Source organism: Athene noctua, chromosome 17 (assembly GCF_965140245.1).
Source record: "Athene noctua chromosome 17, bAthNoc1.hap1.1, whole genome shotgun sequence".
In the NCBI taxonomy this organism is placed as follows: Eukaryota; Metazoa; Chordata; class Aves; order Strigiformes; family Strigidae; genus Athene; species Athene noctua.
Window position 1 is genome coordinate 3,419,380 of NC_134053.1, and position 16,534 is coordinate 3,435,913.

General features: G+C 53.7%; 1 protein-coding gene across 4 annotated transcripts; it reads left to right on the forward strand.

Annotated features, from left to right (window-relative positions):
* Positions 1-731: 731 nt before the first annotated feature.
* CAMKK2 (calcium/calmodulin dependent protein kinase kinase 2) lies at positions 732-16,205 on the forward strand. Of its 4 annotated transcripts, XM_074921016.1 has the most exons (18): positions 732-880; positions 5,288-5,415; positions 5,844-6,330; positions 7,081-7,128; positions 7,539-7,592; positions 7,750-7,801; positions 7,894-8,027; positions 8,661-8,697; positions 9,484-9,505; positions 9,786-9,874; positions 10,100-10,299; positions 10,391-10,444; positions 10,920-10,993; positions 11,557-11,644; positions 11,892-11,987; positions 12,545-12,673; positions 15,320-15,420; positions 15,803-16,205. In XM_074921016.1, the coding sequence occupies exons 3-18, from the start codon at positions 5,893-5,895 to the stop codon at positions 15,873-15,875; spliced, it is 1,689 nt and encodes a 562-aa protein (XP_074777117.1). In that variant the 5' UTR covers positions 732-880; positions 5,288-5,415; positions 5,844-5,892; the 3' UTR covers positions 15,876-16,205. The 4 variants fall into 4 exon arrangements, 3 of the variants coding, with proteins under 3 accessions (XP_074777117.1, XP_074777118.1, XP_074777119.1); XM_074921017.1 differs by lacking the exon at positions 11,892-11,987 and having other exon boundaries at positions 15,800-16,205; XM_074921018.1 differs by lacking the exon at positions 11,892-11,987.
* Positions 16,206-16,534: the final 329 nt, after the last annotated feature.

Genomic DNA, 16,534 nt, shown 5'->3' on the forward strand with positions numbered 1-16,534 from the left:
AGGAGTCGATCAGGAAACTGCAGGTGAGCTCGGCACAAGGAGGGTGAATGTGCTCGATAAGAAAAATAATTAACACGGACAAAACAAGGGAGATGTTTACAAAGGGCTGGTGCGAGCTAAAGGCTGTGCCTGTGTGGAAGCGTCGCCTCTGTCCCGGCGCCGCAGAGCTGGAACCTGAGCGGGAGCTGGGCCTGGTGGCTGCTGTGCCATTTCCAAACAGCTGGGCTGGGTTTTTTTAACCCCCCCCCTTTAGGTGGTGATTTTGGAAGCGTTGGGCAACCGTTTAGTGAAGGGCCAGAGGAGCTGATGGGGGTAACCCAGTCTGCACCCGGTCGACCTCACGCTGGAAATTCTCTGCACAAGGGCAGAGGGGAGGGAGCCCCGGGAGGAGGCGGGGGGGTATTTCTGTCCCTCTGGGACCTGGGGTGCCCGCAGCGGGGGTGCGGGTTACCCCAGCTGCATCCCGCGGCTGCGCTGCCCGCGGCCGGAGTGGGATAAAAAATACTATTTAAAAAACAAAAAAAAATCAACCAGCAACAACGCCCCAAAACAAAACAACAACAACAAAACCCCACCCCAAAGAACGGTTTACAGGGGGTGGGCGGGCAGGATGCGGCTGCTGGGAGGGGGGGGGAAACCTCCCCATCCCCGGGGCGGAGCGGGGCCTGCCTCCCTGCCTCCCTCCCTCCTTCCATCCCTCCCTCCCTCCTTCCCTCCCTCCTTCCCTCGCTGCCGCCGCCGGAGCGGAACCGAAAGCGAAGGCGGCGCAGCGCGGCGGCGGCTCCGGGGGCTGCGGGGGCCGCTCCCTCCGTCCCTCCCTCCCTCCCTCCGTCCGTCCGTCCGTCCCTCCTCCCGCCGGCGGAGCGGCGGCTCTCGCCAGGTCGGTGGCTCCGGGGGCGGGCGGGGGAGGCCGGGCGGGCCCGGGCGGGGGATGCGCCCGCGGCTGCGGACACAAAGCCGCGCCCGGAGGGACCGGCGGGCGTGGGGAGGCCGGGGCTGCCCTGCGAGCAGAAACCGGCATCTCCTTCCAACGGGGCTTTTCCCGCGGGGCTCGCAGCCGGCCTGGGCGGGTATTTTGGCGATGGGGACGGCGGGGGGGTGGGGTGGGGGGGGTGTGGATCGGGGTTGTCATCTCCCCATCCCGCTGCGGTGTGGCCGCCCGGGCCCGGCAGGAATCCCGCTCCCGCCCGGCGGGGCCGGTGGTAGCCGGTGGGCTGGCAGCATCCCTGGCTTGGGGAGGGGACAGGGTGGTGGCCGTCCCCGCGGCATCAGGCGTCCCGCAGACCCCATGGGGCTCCTGCCCGGGGAGGAGAGGGCTGGGAGCAGGGGGACCGGGGACAGTTAGGCCGTGGGGTTGGGAAGAGGATTTTTAAGGTCAAGGGGCAAGGGAAATGCCTGGGGGAGATGGAGGGGGTGAAGTTGGGGTGACTGTGTGCAGGGGCCGGCTCTCCTTAGGAGAAGCCGTGGGTCGGGCTGCTGCGAGTGGCCGAGCTGGTTCGGAGGTGGCTGCAGCCCTGCGGCCACGCGTAGGGCGCGGAGCATCGGGACCGCCAAGGTGACGGTGAAGACCGAAAGCAGCGGTGGGATGGAGCTAGGGGCTGCCCGCCTGCCTCTGCGGTGCTGCAGGAGCAGGAAACCATCCCTGGGGATGGGACCAGGTTGTCCTCAGGGCCAGGGGGAACCGTGCTGGGGAGGGGGAATGCGGTGGCTGTGGGCGCTGGAGCTGCCTTCACGGCCCCCAGGTGGAGAGGCAGCCCCTCTCCCGGGAGAAGGAGCCCCATCCCTCTCCTGGCCCCTCTTCGTGAGCACCTTGTTTTGGGAAAAACAGCCAACAAAACCCAAGAGCCCATCCCCGAGAGCTCTGCGAGGGGTGTCTGCTTGACCAGCCCCGTTCTGGGGAAGGCGGAATGTTATCAGACTGGGGAGGTGATTTGGAGGAGGATTCGCTTTCAACTCAGCCCTAATGCCTTCTCAGTGGTGTTCACACAGTGCAAAGCCGCTCTTGGTTCCACTCTCGTGGGCATTGTGGGCTGGAGCTGTTGTTTCCAGGAGAGCTGGGAGCCGCTCAGCAGCGCTGGACAAGGTGATGGTGATACCCTGAGCTCATCCCGGCCCACGCTCAACGCCATGTCCAGAGCTTACCCTCTGTTTTGGGATGCTCATTATATATTGCTTAAGCAGTATTTGGCGGTATCATCAAGATTATAAAAAAATCTTGGTGAAGATGTGAAACCTGCCATTGGGTTTCGTGTCGTTACAATGCCACCAGCCCAGCTTTACATTCTTTCCCTGATTCTTTTCACCCCGTGTTGGCTGGGCCAGGCAGCACAGGAGGCTCTTCCATTTGCCCCGAGGATGATAAAACCTTTGCTGGTCGGTCACAGGGACCTGGTGTAGATGAGGGCTGGGTGCCTGTTTCCAGTATCTCATTATTTTGAGTGTCCTCTGACTTCTAGAGATGCTGCTGAGAGATTTTTTTCCATTAAAAGTCAGGCGGGGGTGCATATGGTCTTTGTATACTACAGTGACTAATATATTTCTGGCAAGGTTTGTGCTCGCCTGTAGGAAGGGAAACTGTGATCGATGCCCCCGTTGCTGCAGATGACACCGCTCTTGGCACTGCTGCTTCCACTGCTGACAGTGACCGGGGAAAGCAAAATAGCCACTGGACTCTGCCCAGCCAGAGCCTGTAACTGCCCCGTGTGCTGGCCCTGATTAACTTTTAACTGCAGACCTTCAGTGGTAGCCGGGGGAAGATCCTCTGTAAGTAAAATCAACCTCGGTTTAGGTGGTTTGTGTTCAGTTTTGTTATGAACAGCTTTATTTTGCAGTGCATGAGCTGACCCCCAAAGGAAGGATGGATGGAGGTGTCGCTGCTGGAGCTGCCACCAAGTCTTATTCCCTTGGGAGGGTCCAACCCTGACACCGTGTCTGGCCTTGCCGGAGGGAAGCGTGTAGAGGGGGAAGGCGAGTGCGTGGCAGCTGGCAGGAGCTGGGGGCACCGTCCCATCGCCCGCCCTGTGCCTGGGTAGGGAAACAGCCCCAGGGAGGGAAGGACAGGCTGATGCGTCGGTATACTCCGGTTTAAATCTGCGCAGCCAGTGCTGGCTGCAAGGTGTCATCCTCTGCGCCTCCCAAAATCAGTTGGCGTGTTCCCATCCGGGGGTGGCCGCGTCCCCCCAGGGACCAAGCAGGGACCACACGCTGGCAGCGGAGCTGGGGCGGCAGGAGGGGGCTGTAAAAATCACTTCACCCTCGCAAGGGCCGATTTCACTCCCGTTCATTTCCGCTAAAGCCACGTGGATGCTGAGCGAGAGGGAGAGCCGCTGCCAGGGTTTCACAGACCTCTTTTCATTTTAATATCCCTCTCCTTGCTGAATTAGATGTGAGACTGATTACTTCGATAATCCTGCCGCAGCCGCTATGGGTTATATATGGATTGCAGCCAAAAGCCGTGCCGATAAATCATTCCTATATACCAGGCTGTTATATTTCCTGAGGATTTTGTGGGCATGTGCTGCTCGCTTTTACATAAGGATCTGCTAGAGTTCACAGCAGTATGTGCTGCTTGTCCCTGGGCACGGCCCTGGGTAGGTTGGTGAAGCCAAAGCCCCCAGGCTGTATTTCCCCTGTTTGGGTTTATTGTCCCCATTCCAGCTATTTTAGTTTTCCCTCTGGCTGGGACTGTGGCTGTTCTCTTCTTCCTCCTCCTCCTCCTCAGCCTCCCTGTGTGCTTATTAAGGAGAACTGGCTGAGTTACCCTTAGCGGTTACCCCATGTCCCACGTGGCTGTGTTCAACAACGGGATCCCACTGCTGGGCTTTTCTCGGGCAACTATCATCTCACAGGGCAATTTTTGCAAAACCACGCAAAAAGGGGGAAAAAAAAAACCCCTCCAATTTTCCACCCTAGCCGATGTTACGATGGTGCTTGGATGACTTTTAGCCTGTTTACAGAGCCTGGGGAAGCCTGCTTGAATTAATTAGCCTTGATATATTTATCCTGGTCAAGCCAATTAACTCCCGCCGACCAGGGCACGCTCAGCTCTCAAGTGTGGTGGAGACTTCATAACTCAATTTTGCTGTAGCCCGGCAAAGTTTAGTGTGAACCCTTGGAAATTCAGATGCAGGCGATGCTCTGGGGGAAGGACGGGATGCCCAGCTGTGCCGTGCCACCCCTGGGGCTGGCGATGCTCCTGGGGTGGTTCCATCCCGGGGCCACCTCGATGAGCTGCCTTTTTTGGTGTGGCCGCAGCCCCGGTCCCCGGTGAGGGTAGAGGGCACGGTGTTCGGGGTCGGCCTCGGCTCGTGGGGATGGCTATTTATATGTGCCCGCTGGCGGGGTGCCCATAGCGAGCCAGGCAAATGGCAACTGGCCTTGAGATGCATCCCTGTGGGTTTGGGATGAACGGGGGGTGAGGGGGGCTGCCTGTTTATTTTAATCCATTTTGTGAGTGTGTTAAAACATGCTGCCGTGACCGTCAGCAGCACCAGGGGGGGAATTTTGCAGCCACGATGCCCGAGATGCGGAGCCCGGGTTCGACTTGGCTGGTGGCTCCCGGCTCACTTAACCAGCAAAGCCCCAGCCGGGAGTGGATTCAGCCCCGCGAAACGCAGCATTTCTGAAATAGTTTGTCCTTGTTGCTGTTCATCGGCTTATTTATAGCCCTCCCATCCCCTGCGTTTCTCTGCGCCTTGAAGCAGCAAGCGGTGCCGGGTTGGCTTTAGCTTCGGTCTGATCCCGTTCGGGGAAAAAAAAAAAAAAAAAAAAAAGGCTCTGGTTTATAGACTGGTGTTGAAAACAGCAATTAGGCTATTGTGAAGCCTGGAGGAAGGGGGAGACGACTTGATTTCTGTACTTGACCCGTAATTTCTGCAGGGCTGATTCAGAGCGGGTGTGCTGCGGGTACATCACGGAAACTTCAATGGAGATGAGCGGAGCTAATTTTAACCGGCCGCCTCGCTGAGGTGTGGGAACCAGGCAGAAAAACGCCTCAAACCTTGTTCCTGCTTATGGGCTGTTTGTTTCAGGATAATTTTTTTTTTTTTCACTTGCTTCTGCAGCAGCTCGTTAACCTAGAAATTAAAAACAGCACCAGCCTTGCGGCAGGGAAGAGCGATGGTTTACAACCAAACAACCATTGAACTGCCCCAGCTGCTGCGGGCTGCCCAGCGTGTGTGAATTAACACTGTTTTCTCCCCTTTTTAAATTATTATTTAATTATTTGTGGGTTTCTTTTTCTTTTAATTCTTTGTTGCTAACAAACTTATTTTCTCATTTATCTCAGGGTTCAAGAACCTGATTTTTGCACAGAAGGCTGTAGGAAACCTGGGGCGAGGAAGAGAAATTGCTGGAAATGACAGGCTGTGGGAGGAGGCAGTGAGCTGGGGGGGCTGATCCTGCACCCCACACTTGGTAAGCAAGTCCCTGTACCCCTGAACTGCTTCATTCGGGGAGTGTTTGGCAGAAATGTGCCCACGCTGATTGTGGGACCGAGCAGTAAAGCAGGGATCTGAGTGGTATTGATGCTGGTACGGTGCAGGGCTGGATCCTGCCCCCGTAAAATATTCCTTTTGGGGTATTCCCGTAGCGGAGACGACGGGGTTGTTATTCTCTGGAGTTGTTTTGATAAAGGGGCGGGAAGGAGTGATGGCTGCAGCCTTGAGGCTGAGGCTGGCCCTGCCCCGTGGCAGGGTGGGTGCACATCCCGGTGCCATCCTGCACCGCTGCCCTTGGCTTTAGCGTCCCCTCTGGGATCAATAAATTAATCTGTAGAGTAATGACCGGCAGGAGGAAATCCCTCTTAACAGGGCAGCCTGGCTGAGCCTGCCCTGTGTTTGCAGGTGCCCCTCCCCGTTGCAGCGTGGCCGGGATGAGGCCATCGGTTGCACCATGCCATCATGCATCCCCGGCAGCTCGCCTGCCCCGCGGCCCCTCTGCCGTGATGGAGGCTGCGGCCACCGAGCACCCGGGGCAGCACGGGACCCCCCGGCGCTGAGCCCCCGCCGCCCCGGCATGGCCTCGCTCATCGTGGTCACCGAGTACGACGCCACGGGGAGCGCGAGCGAGGAGGAGGAGATGAACGCGCCCGGCGACGAGGGGTTTGGGGACGGCCGGGAGCCAAGGGCGAAGCTGCACCTCTCCGGCCGAAAGCTCTCCCTGCAGGAGCGCTCGCAGCCTGCCCGCTCGCCTGGGAACGGCGACGGCGCCAACGAACGCTTCATCTACCCGTCCCTCCCTTACTCCCCGGTGACGTCCCCGCACTCCTCCCCGCGGCTGCCGCGGCGGCCGACGGTGGAGTCAAACCGCGTGTCCATCACGGGACTCCAGGTGAGGGGGAATCGTTGCTTCTCCCGCGGTTCTCCTGCCCCCATCCTCCTGGTTTCCCTCCCCGTGGTGTTGCTTCTCACTTGGGTTTTTTTGGGATAAAACCCGGCAGCGTGGCCACAGGTGCGTGGGCAGGATGCTCTGGTCCCTCCTGGACCTCGGGGACAGCCCTCGGGGAGGTGGGACCCAGCAGCTTGCTGCGTTTCACACCTTGTGCAGACGCCGCCAGTTCTCATGGCTGCATTTTGGGGGAGCTGGCAGCATACTGCAATTTTCTTTTTCTCCTTAAAAACAAAAAAAAGTGAGAGACCTACTGAGATCTAAAGAGAAAATGGCCCTACCTGCCCCCAGCCTGGCAGTGCTGACAGAAAACAGGCAGCAAGCAGCTTCTTTGCCCTTAAAAAATTAAAATACTCAGTGCTGGGTTGCCGGTGTTAAGCCCCCCAGGGCTCGCCCGGCCCTTGATCCCCACCACCGCCAGCCCGTCGTGCACTCTCGTTCCACGTGAGCGGATAATGTTGCCTGCCCGGCCGTTAACGTTTGTAATTAGCCCTCTATAAACACACCTACGCGTGGCCGAGCGGCTGGCATTTATGGCTCATGAATCAAAGCTGCTCAGCCCCGAGCGGGTGCCCGGGCAGAGCAGAAATGGGTGTGAGTTTGCAGAGAAAGTTTTGCTGGAGATATAAAAGGAGGAGAGCAAATGTGAGTGGTTTCGTGGCTCATGTCGGACCTCCCCCTCTCTCCCCGCAGGACTGCGTGCAGCTCAACCAGTACAAGCTGAAGGATGAGATTGGGAAGGTGAATACTGGCCGGGTTTGGGGTGGGATGGGGGGGATGGAGGGTGTTGGGCTCGGTTTCGCTTTCCAGCTGGTGAGATGGCAAGTTCAGCTGTTCACCACGGCGACTTGGCTGACTCCTGGCTGCCACACCAATCTCTTCTAGGTTGTGCCGATTGAATTGTAGATATTTATTTAGTTATTATTAATTTTCCCCATTCCCCCTCCCTGCCATGAGTTGGGGCATTTGAAGCTTTCCTTTGCTGGCGGTGCGATGCCAGACCATACACCCCACTGCTCCCAGCATCACCCACCAGCCCTGTGATCCCAGTGGGGCCGGATTTGCGGAGGTGCCTGGAGCGCAATTCGGTGCTGTGGGTTTTTTTTTTGGACTGTCCCTAACTGATCCCCCATGGCTGTGCCCCTTTCTAGGGCTCCTACGGGGTGGTGAAGCTGGCCTACAATGAGGACGATAACACCTACTATGTGAGTAGCACATAGCCCTGGAGCCCACAGCGGAGCAGGTGGGATGGGGATGGATTCCCTCTGCTGATTCCCTGCCCAGCTCTGCGCTGGCCTCATGCTGCCAGCCCCGTTTTATCCTTAATTTGTCCCAAATCCCATGTTTTTTCCCCTCTTGCAGGCAATGAAGGTTCTCTCCAAAAAGAAACTGATGAGACAGGCAGGCTTCCCCCGTAAGTGGCTCAAAATCTTTAGGGTGGGAGATGATGTGGGCACCCCGGGGGCCTGTTCCCAACCGGACACCCCATCTTTGCCTTTCCCACAGGCCGCCCGCCGCCCCGCGGGGCCAAAGCTGCCTCCGAGGGCTGCCTGCAGCCCAAAGGGCCCATCGAACAGGTCTACCAGGAGATCGCCATCCTGAAAAAGCTGGACCACCCCAACGTGGTGAAGCTGGTGGAGGTGAGCACCGACCAGCCCCCAGTCCCTTCCCAAAACCCACCCCGAGCGGGAAGGAGCCTGGATGCTGCGGGGATGGGCTACACGTCGGCTTGGGTGGGGGAGAGAGACCCCAGAGGGACTGGGATGGCTGTGGCAGATCCTGCCTATGGGAGACTTGTGTTTTCACTGGTTTAAAAGGTCTTTTATTCCCCTGCTCTCAAAAGGGTTTGTTGGTTGTTTTTTTTTTTTCCCCTGCTCAGAAAGGGAAATGCAGAAAAATGTTGTTTCCTTGGAGGAAACAAGTGGTCAGATGGGTTTTGGGGGAGGAACTGGTATTGCTGCGGGTTCTGTGGTGCAGCTGCCCTGCCCTCTGCCCACTGCCTGCATGAAACGGTCTAAAAATCAAGAATTAAGGATGTGCAGACTGGAGTTTGTTTGGCTCATCAGTCAGATGATGCTTCCTTTGTGTTTTAAAATATTTACTTCCTTGAAGTACAGCTATATCTCTGTCCTCTCCCCCCCCACTCCTTGTCAGAGGTCAGCAGACCATGCTAATGGTGCAGATGGTGCAGAATCGAGATGGCTGCTAAATAAAAAATCACAATGTTTAATTTGCAAGGTGCCATTTAATTGCCTTTCTGCTTCTTTCGGCAGGTCCTGGATGACCCCAGTGAGGACCACCTCTACATGGGTAACTGCCCGCTGCCCTGCGGTGCTCACGGGGTGTCAGTAGGATGGGGCAAAGGGTTCCCCCCCGTGTTTTGGGGCTGCTGTGTGTGGGGTTGGGTCTCTCCTCTGGAGCAGGTATGGCCTGGATGTGCTGGTGGAGCAAATCCTCCCTAATAGTTGGAGCAAACAGGAACCAGTCTGGGTTCAGAAAGGAGACAGGAGTGCTTTATATCACTTTATAGGCTTTAATTCAACATCAGGGCATGCTTTGCCATGAGAGGCACCAGCATTTATGTTCTCAGCTTTGAAACCAGGCTGCTAGAAAGTAGGTTTATTTGGCTTGGAGGACAAGGCACATGTTAATTATCCACGGTACAAATGAGCCACTTCCCAACCTGTCTTGCAGACTGCAGTGGTTTGCTTGATGTAAATACACATGCTTGGAGGAGGCATTTCTTTTCCATCATTTATGTTCAGCCTGTACTAGTGGAGAAGCCTGCGATGCCTTCATGGCCAAGCGCAGAGGTTTGCTGGAGGCGTGGGCTTGCAGCAAACTGAGGGTTTCAGGGTGCTGTGCGGAGGGTGTTTCATAATGCTGAAGCTGCAGCACAGAGAAGTTAGTTGGCAGCATCCCCTTAATTGGAGAGGGAATCATGCAGAATGGCTGTGCCTTGCATAAGGTAGCGTCTCCTTTTTTAAAAAAACTTACATTGTTTTTGTAATTTCTGCCACCAAAATAATTGCTTTTGTGCTTGCAGGAGCTCTAACCTGTAAGTGATCAGTAACCACTTTTTCTTTTGCGTTTCAGTGTTTGAACTGGTGAAGCAAGGGTGAGTATTGAATTCCAGACGGAAAACATGAACATGGGATGGGTTTGCAGGTGGCACAGCTCGACCACCTGAGGCAGGTGTAGGACGGGGAGGTGATGGGGGGTTTGTGGTGGGTCTCCTGCGGGTTTGGGTAGCATCTCCCCAACCTAGTTACGGTGTGTACACCCCATATGTGCCTGTGTTCAGCACTGTGTGCTGTCACCGGACGGTGGCAAAGCCTCCGGGACTTGTTTTGTCACATCTGTTGGGGAACAAGCTCCGTTCTCTGTTGCCTTTGCAGCCCCGTGATGGAAATCCCAACCCTGAAACCTCTCAGTGAGGACCAGGCTCGGTTCTACTTCCAGGATCTGATCAAGGGCATCGAATACTGTGAGTGTCTGAGCAAAAAGGATGGGATTTCTTATTTTGCTTGTTTTCTACACACCTTGGGCTGGACTTTCTGCTGGTGTACGGTGCTGTTTCTGGTGGCTTGTGCTCCTGCACAGGGATTTTTGAAGCTGGGGCTGGTCGTGGTGTTAGTGGAAGGGCTTACAGCCATGCAGGGGCTTCGGGGCTCCTTTTGCTGCTGAATTGCTGTTTTTCCTTTGGCTGCAGTGCACTATCAAAAGATAATCCACCGGGATATTAAACCTTCCAACCTCCTCGTGGGGGAAGACGGGCACGTCAAGATTGCTGACTTCGGAGTGAGCAACGAGTTCAAGGGAGCTGATGCCCTTTTAACCAACACAGTGGGCACCCCTGCCTTTATGGCCCCAGAGACGCTCTCGGAAACCAGGAAAATCTTCTCTGGAAAGGTATTTAATAGTGATTTTGAGCATTTTTGGACTAATCTTCCTTGAACACACTGTCTGTCACAGATCTAATTATGCTTTCTCCTCTCCACAGGCTCTGGATGTCTGGGCCATGGGGATCACACTGTACTGCTTTGTGTTTGGGCAGGTAATGAAATGAATTTTTCAGTGCTGTTGGTGGCCAGGGGTGGGGGTTTGGTGTGTGTCTCCCACATGCCAGGTATGCAATGGGATTTGCACCCTGCACCCCTGTTTGAGCAGTTGGGTATTGCTGAGGGGAGATAGGGATGTGCGGGTGGAAATGGGAAACCTCTGCCTGTACCCAGGATCGAAACATCCAAAAGGAATGTGCTTCTCTTTTTTTTTTGCAGGGAAATCTCCATGCCTTGCCAGATTTTTTAGCAAAGAAGCTGTTGTAGTAGTTTGGTCATTTTTAGTCAAATGTTATTTTCATTGTGTTAAAATGAAAAAAAGACATTGACATAATAGGAAATATTCTGTTATTTTCCTATAGCTGGCTCCTTGCTCTCCTTCAAACCCTACAAGATCCCAGTGCTCGACTGGCCACCCCACTGCTGCTTCTTAATAGAGGTTCTTAACATTGTTTTTTTTCTTCATGGTAGTGTCCTTTTATGGATGAAAGGATCCTGAGTTTACACAATAAAATCAAGACCCAGACACTGGAGTTCCCAGACCAGTAAGTACTCAAAAAACCCCAAACCCTCAGCCCTTATTCTAAAGCTCATTTAAGTTGTTTCTCAGGTGCTGCCGCGTGGGGCTCGCCCTGCTCTGCTGAAGTTTTACAGAACTCAGGCTCTGAGCCTTTCTCTTGGCCCTTGGCCCTGGAAAACTTCCTTTGCATTAAACATGAAGGCAACATCTCTTGGTTTGCAGTTGCTGAAGAAGGAGTGATTGAAGTTGCAGAGGCGTGGGGGGGAACAAATTAACCTCTGCAGTTGCTGCTTGTTGGGTTTTAGCCTGTGTGGAGTTGGTGTCGGGCTCTCCCAGCCCTATACACACAGGATTGTGCTTCAGATTGCCCAAAAAGGGGAGATTTTGCTTTCCTGGGGGTGTTGGGGAGGAAGAGCTAGAGCTTCATGGCACCTGCGTGCATGAGTACCCAGAGCTACATCCCTGCCAGGGCTGGGGCCCAGCTCCAGTTTGCCTGGAAGGCCCCCAGCAGCTGGCACTGGGATGAAGAAGGGAGGTGGCACCCATCATCCCCTTCCCCATCTCATCTCTTCCCTCTCCTTTCCCCAGGCCAGAAGTTACAGACTTCTTGAAGGATTTGATTACACGGATGTTGGATAAAAATCCTGAATCTAGGATTTCGGTTCCAGAAATCAAGGTACTGACCCAACCACCCCGGTGTTGGCTGTGGCTTCACTTCTGTTGGGTTCTCCTTGCTTGGCTTTTTTTTGGGAGTCAGTTTGATCGCGCCAGGCTAGGTCCTCCCCCTGTGCCCAGGGCTCCTGGGCAGGTAAGTCTCAGCTCCTTCCCTGCTCTGGGACTTGCTCAGCTTTGGGACCTTTGGTGCCTACAGAAGTCACAGGCAAAAGGAAATCCCCTGAGTACAGTATTTCCTCTGCTACCAGGAAAGTACTGTGCAACAGCCTTTCGCAGGAGATTTCTGGTCCTCTGCCCCTGCGGGAGCCTGGAAGGGGCGAGAAGCTGAGAAAATGGAGACTAAGGTAGGGGGAAAGGATTGCGGGGGAATTGCTGAACCGTTTTGTGCTCCTCCTGCAGCCACCCAAGATGCCAGGTGTGTGGGCAAGGAGAAAGAGAGGTTTCTGCCTTCTGTCGTGGATTAATCCAGGTCCAAGACTAGGGCTCGGTGGGTCTCCCCATCACCGGTGCTCATACATACAGTGTGGAATAAATCACTCCAGCCTCTTGGCGTTGTCTCTTCTGTAAGATGAGAGGGAAAATAGGTCTTTTTCCCTAAAACCCGCTGAGATGCCCAGTGCTGTAGGTCACCAAGGTTATTGCTTGGTTGTGTAGATGGGGCCAGTGCTGGCTCCAGACGACCCACACTGTGGTTCACTTCTGCTCCGGGCTGAGCCGTTCCCAGTGGTGCTGAGGAGAGACAAGATCACCAGTGAGATGGCACATCTCTGCCCTGCTCCCTGGTATTTCAGGAGCATGTAGGGGCCGTAGCTTGGGAGAGGAGATGCGTTTGCCAGGCTTATGTAGTTTGAGTTACGAAAAAGGGGAAATCGTTCCTGACAGGCTGTGTTATTCATTGAAGTTGCACCCTTGGGTCACCAAGAATGGAGCAGAGCTGCTGCCCACGGAGGATGAGAACTGCACCCTCGTCGAGGTGACGGAGGAGGAGGTGGAGAATTCGGTCAAGCACATCCCCAGCCTGGCCACTGTGGTGAGTACCGGGGAGGTGATGATCTGTGGACACACATCGGGCTCTACGCTGCCTGCCGGGGCGGTCCCGAGGAGCTTGAGGTTGCTGCTGAAAGACAAAAGTGTTGGGCAGGTTTAGAACAAACCCCTTCCCTTTCTCAGAAACAAGCACTGCAAGACGGGGGCTCAGCATCTCGCTGGAGGTGGCCATACCCCACAGTGCGGGGGAGTATTTCAGAGCGGTCCCAAAGGGACTCGTCAGCGATTGCCAGTCTCCACGCTTGAGCTGGCTGCCTAAATATCACTGTATTTGCTCAGGGCAAACCAGCATCTGGTCCAGGACCTGCCCACAGCTGGAAGTGGGTGTTTTGGCCAGGCACGAGGAGCTCCTGCCCTGCTCTGCCCATCTGGCCAGAGTGGCTGCAGGAGCTTCCCGGGATGGAGATTTTATCTGGGCCATGGTCTGTGCCAGCTCCCACCTGCAGCTATTCTTGGTGAATTCATCTCATCTCTTTTCAAGCTCATATTTTTATTCTCTGCAACCCACTGGTGGTGAGAACCACAGTGTAACCCTTCCCTGTGTGGAAAGAGAAATTTGTTTTGAGTTTTGAACCTAATGATTTCTTCGAGTGCCTGATAGCCCTTATGCTGGGAGAAACAGTGAACAACTATTCGCAGTTCCCTGGCACAGTGTTATCTGCCTGTAGACACCCAGGCTGTGATTTTTTTTGAAGTACAGGTCTCCTTTTGAAGCCCCTTTTCCAACTTGTGGCTTTGCCCACATCTGACTTATTTCTGGACCTCTCTCCCGCTTCGGTACCCTGCAGAAGCCTCTTCAACCATGGATAACGTTAATATGCAAATGTGCCGTGCACTGCTCATGCTGAAAAAGCAGATCTTGCTCTAAAGAGATCACCATTGATGAGGGGTTTTTCCCCTCCTTGTTCTGTTCAGAGGTGATTTCTTGCGATGCAGCAGAGAACAGCTCAGTGCTGCTGGCTCGGTTGAAAATCATTATAGAATCCCAGGTTGGAAGGAACTTCAGCGATCATCTGGTCCAACCTTTCTTGGCAAAAGCACGGTCTAGATAAGATGGCCCAGCACCCTGTCCAGCTGAATCTTAAAAGTGTCTGATGTTGGGGAGTCCACCACTTTCCTGGGGAGATTATTCCAGTGGCTGGTTGTTCTCACTGTGAAAAAATGTCCTCTTGTGTCCAACCAAAATCTCCCCAGGACTAACTTGTACCCATTACCTCTTGTCTTTTCCACATGGCTCCTTGTAAAAAGGGACTCTCCATTTTCTTTATAACCACCCTTTAAATAGTGGAACATGGTGATAAGGTCTCCCCGAAGCCTTTTCTTCTCAAGACAAACCCAATTCTCTCAGCTTTTCCTCACATGGCTTCTCAGTCCCTTGATCATCTTTGTGGCCCTTCTCTGGGCCCTCTCCAGTCTGTCCACAGCTTTTTTGTATAGCGGGGACCAAAACTGAACAGTGTATTCCAGGTGTGGCCTGGCAAGCGCTGAGTAGAGTGGGCTAATGGCTTCTTTATCTCCGCTAGTGACACCCTTGTTGGTGCAATCCTGTTGGCTTTCTTTGCCACTGCAGCACGCTGGTCACTCCTTTCGAGCTTGTTGTCTGCCAGGACCCCCAGGTCCCTCTCCACAGAGCTGCTCTCCAGCCAGGTAGATCCCGTCTGTGCTGGGATCCAGGTGTGTTTAGCACTGCTCAGGGCAAATGAGCTTTTATTGCCACTCTTGCCTCTTAAATAACACACTGCTTCCAGGCAGATCTTGTATTTTTCCATTTGCGTTTGTTCTTCAAAATTATCCTCTGGTGCCTGACCTTTGTGCATCCACCTACAAGGATCCACATGGCTTCGACTCTTGTATAAAATGCCTTCCCCTGCAGGACCCTGCTGGCATGCACGTTTCAGGTGTGTAAGGACCCTTGGAGCACCGTGGTGAGCAGATAAATAAGGCACAGAGGGACGAGAAGCAATATCAACTGAAGCCGGGGGTTCCCAGAGCAGGATGCACACGCTGAAGCAGGGGCCAGTGCTGCTCATGTCAGTCTCTGCTCCCACCAGCAAAACAAATTGGGGGATGCCTGGGAAGAACCCCAACACTTGCTCTGTACCCAGTAGTCTCTGATTGCAGCTGACGCTGAGTAACTTTGTGTTTTGCAGCCAAAACTAGACAAACAGCCAATTTTTCATCTTGGTTTTGGTAAACTTTAAAGCAAAATTGTGCCAGTTCCTTCCTTACCCTCTCTCCATTTCCAATGAATTCCCCTGCCAGGTAACTGTAGGGAACTGGGGATTTGCAGGTGCTGGATGCAGTAATCAGTAAAACCCACTTCTGAGTGGAGAAAATCTTCCCACACTTGGATTTGGTCTCTTTTCCAGCCTCTCACACCTAGTGTGGCTCCCATCTGCATGCTCGGTTGTTGCACCGTGGGTTTCAGACAAGGATACAGCCCCTGTATTAAGCAGCTGGAGACTTGTAGACATGCTTCCTTCTGCTTTTTTTTTTTTTTTAAAAAAAAAAGAGAACTTTGACTTGTTTCCACTTGTTTTCTTAATTACTTGGTCATGAGGATTGAATGTTCCTTTTGCTCCTGAACGAAAGGAAAGCGTCCCTGACAAACTCCAATCTGATCTTGCAGATCTTGGTTAAAACGATGATCCGGAAGCGATCCTTTGGGAACCCGTTCGAGGGGAGCAGGAGGGAGGAGCGGTCACTGTCTGCCCCTGGGAACCTGCTGCCGTAAGTGTCACCTCGGCCTGAAAAGACATTTGCAGCTTGTCTTGATGCTCTGGAAATTGCTGCCAAGCACGGGGGGAGAATTCAAGGAATTGGGCTTTGAGTCATTCGTGTGGGGCCATGACTGGGATGTTCACACACCCTGTCTGACCTGTAACTGCTTTGTGGGATGATTTTTGTGATGTGGCATATCCTACCCCTCCACTGGGCTGAAAAGTGTCTTTTTGTGGCACTTCCAGCCTGTTATAGGGGAGCTGGGGGGAGACAACACGTGCTCTGGGTCCCAAAGGTCCCATGGCAGGGAAGGGGCAGATGCTGGTATCTCACTGTCTGCTTTGCCTTTTTCTGAGTCGCTCAGCGACTGGTTTATTTTCTTTTAAAGCAGAAAACAAGGCAGTGAAGATAATTTGAAATGCAACGACTTGCCCAATGTGGGAGAGGAGGAGCTTCTTTCGTGAATATTGACTTTATGGTTCTGTTGAACAACTTGGTCCGAAGCACATTATAAAGTATTGCAGCTGGGGATGAGCGACATTAACAGAGCCAACAGCAAACACAGCATGACATGGCGCTATTTCAGTATAATGCTGGATGTAGAGCTTACATAGCAGCATGTTATAAGACATCTGACTACTTGTCATAAACATTGAACATCTCGCTTGGACCGATGACTTCTTGTGGGAAAGACGCTGGCTAACAGCAAAGAGGTGAGCTATGGTGTTGAGCAGCAACAGTGCTTTGCAAAAAAAGAAAAAAAAAAAAAAAAAAGCGATCAAACAAAAATGCATTTGGAACTGCTTTTACCTGGTTTTAATGCCAAATAATTTCCGGGGACTAACGCCAGCGTCCCAGGGGTGTTGTATGCCCGTCACGTAGTCAGTGGGCACACGTGGAAGGGTGAAGCTTTTGCCAAGTGGCATACTACAACTACACCTGTGCACTTGGAGAGTTCACGACCTACCGGAAATGTTGTTGCATCTATTTCTTGTTGTTCTGGTTTGTTTTTAATTGACATCTTTTTAACTGCATGGGAACAAAGCAAAAACCCACAGTTTCAGCTTTTTAAAGAATGCCTACCTTTGTGAGCCGGGTTGTATTAAACAGCATCTTTGGGATG

What these genes read in the sequence shown, in the direction of transcription:
- CAMKK2 (XM_074921016.1), top strand. Translation starts at nt 5,893, where the DNA reads ATGCCATCATGCATCCCCGGCAGCTCGCCTGCCCCGCGGCCCCTCTGC. An exon ending in TGAAGGATGAGATTGGGAAG is followed by an intron (nt 7,129 to 7,538) that starts GTGAATACTGGC and finishes GCCCCTTTCTAG; the next exon opens with GGCTCCTACGGGGTGGTGAA. An exon ending in TTTGAACTGGTGAAGCAAGG is followed by an intron (nt 9,506 to 9,785) that starts GTGAGTATTGAA and finishes TTGCCTTTGCAG; the next exon opens with CCCCGTGATGGAAATCCCAA.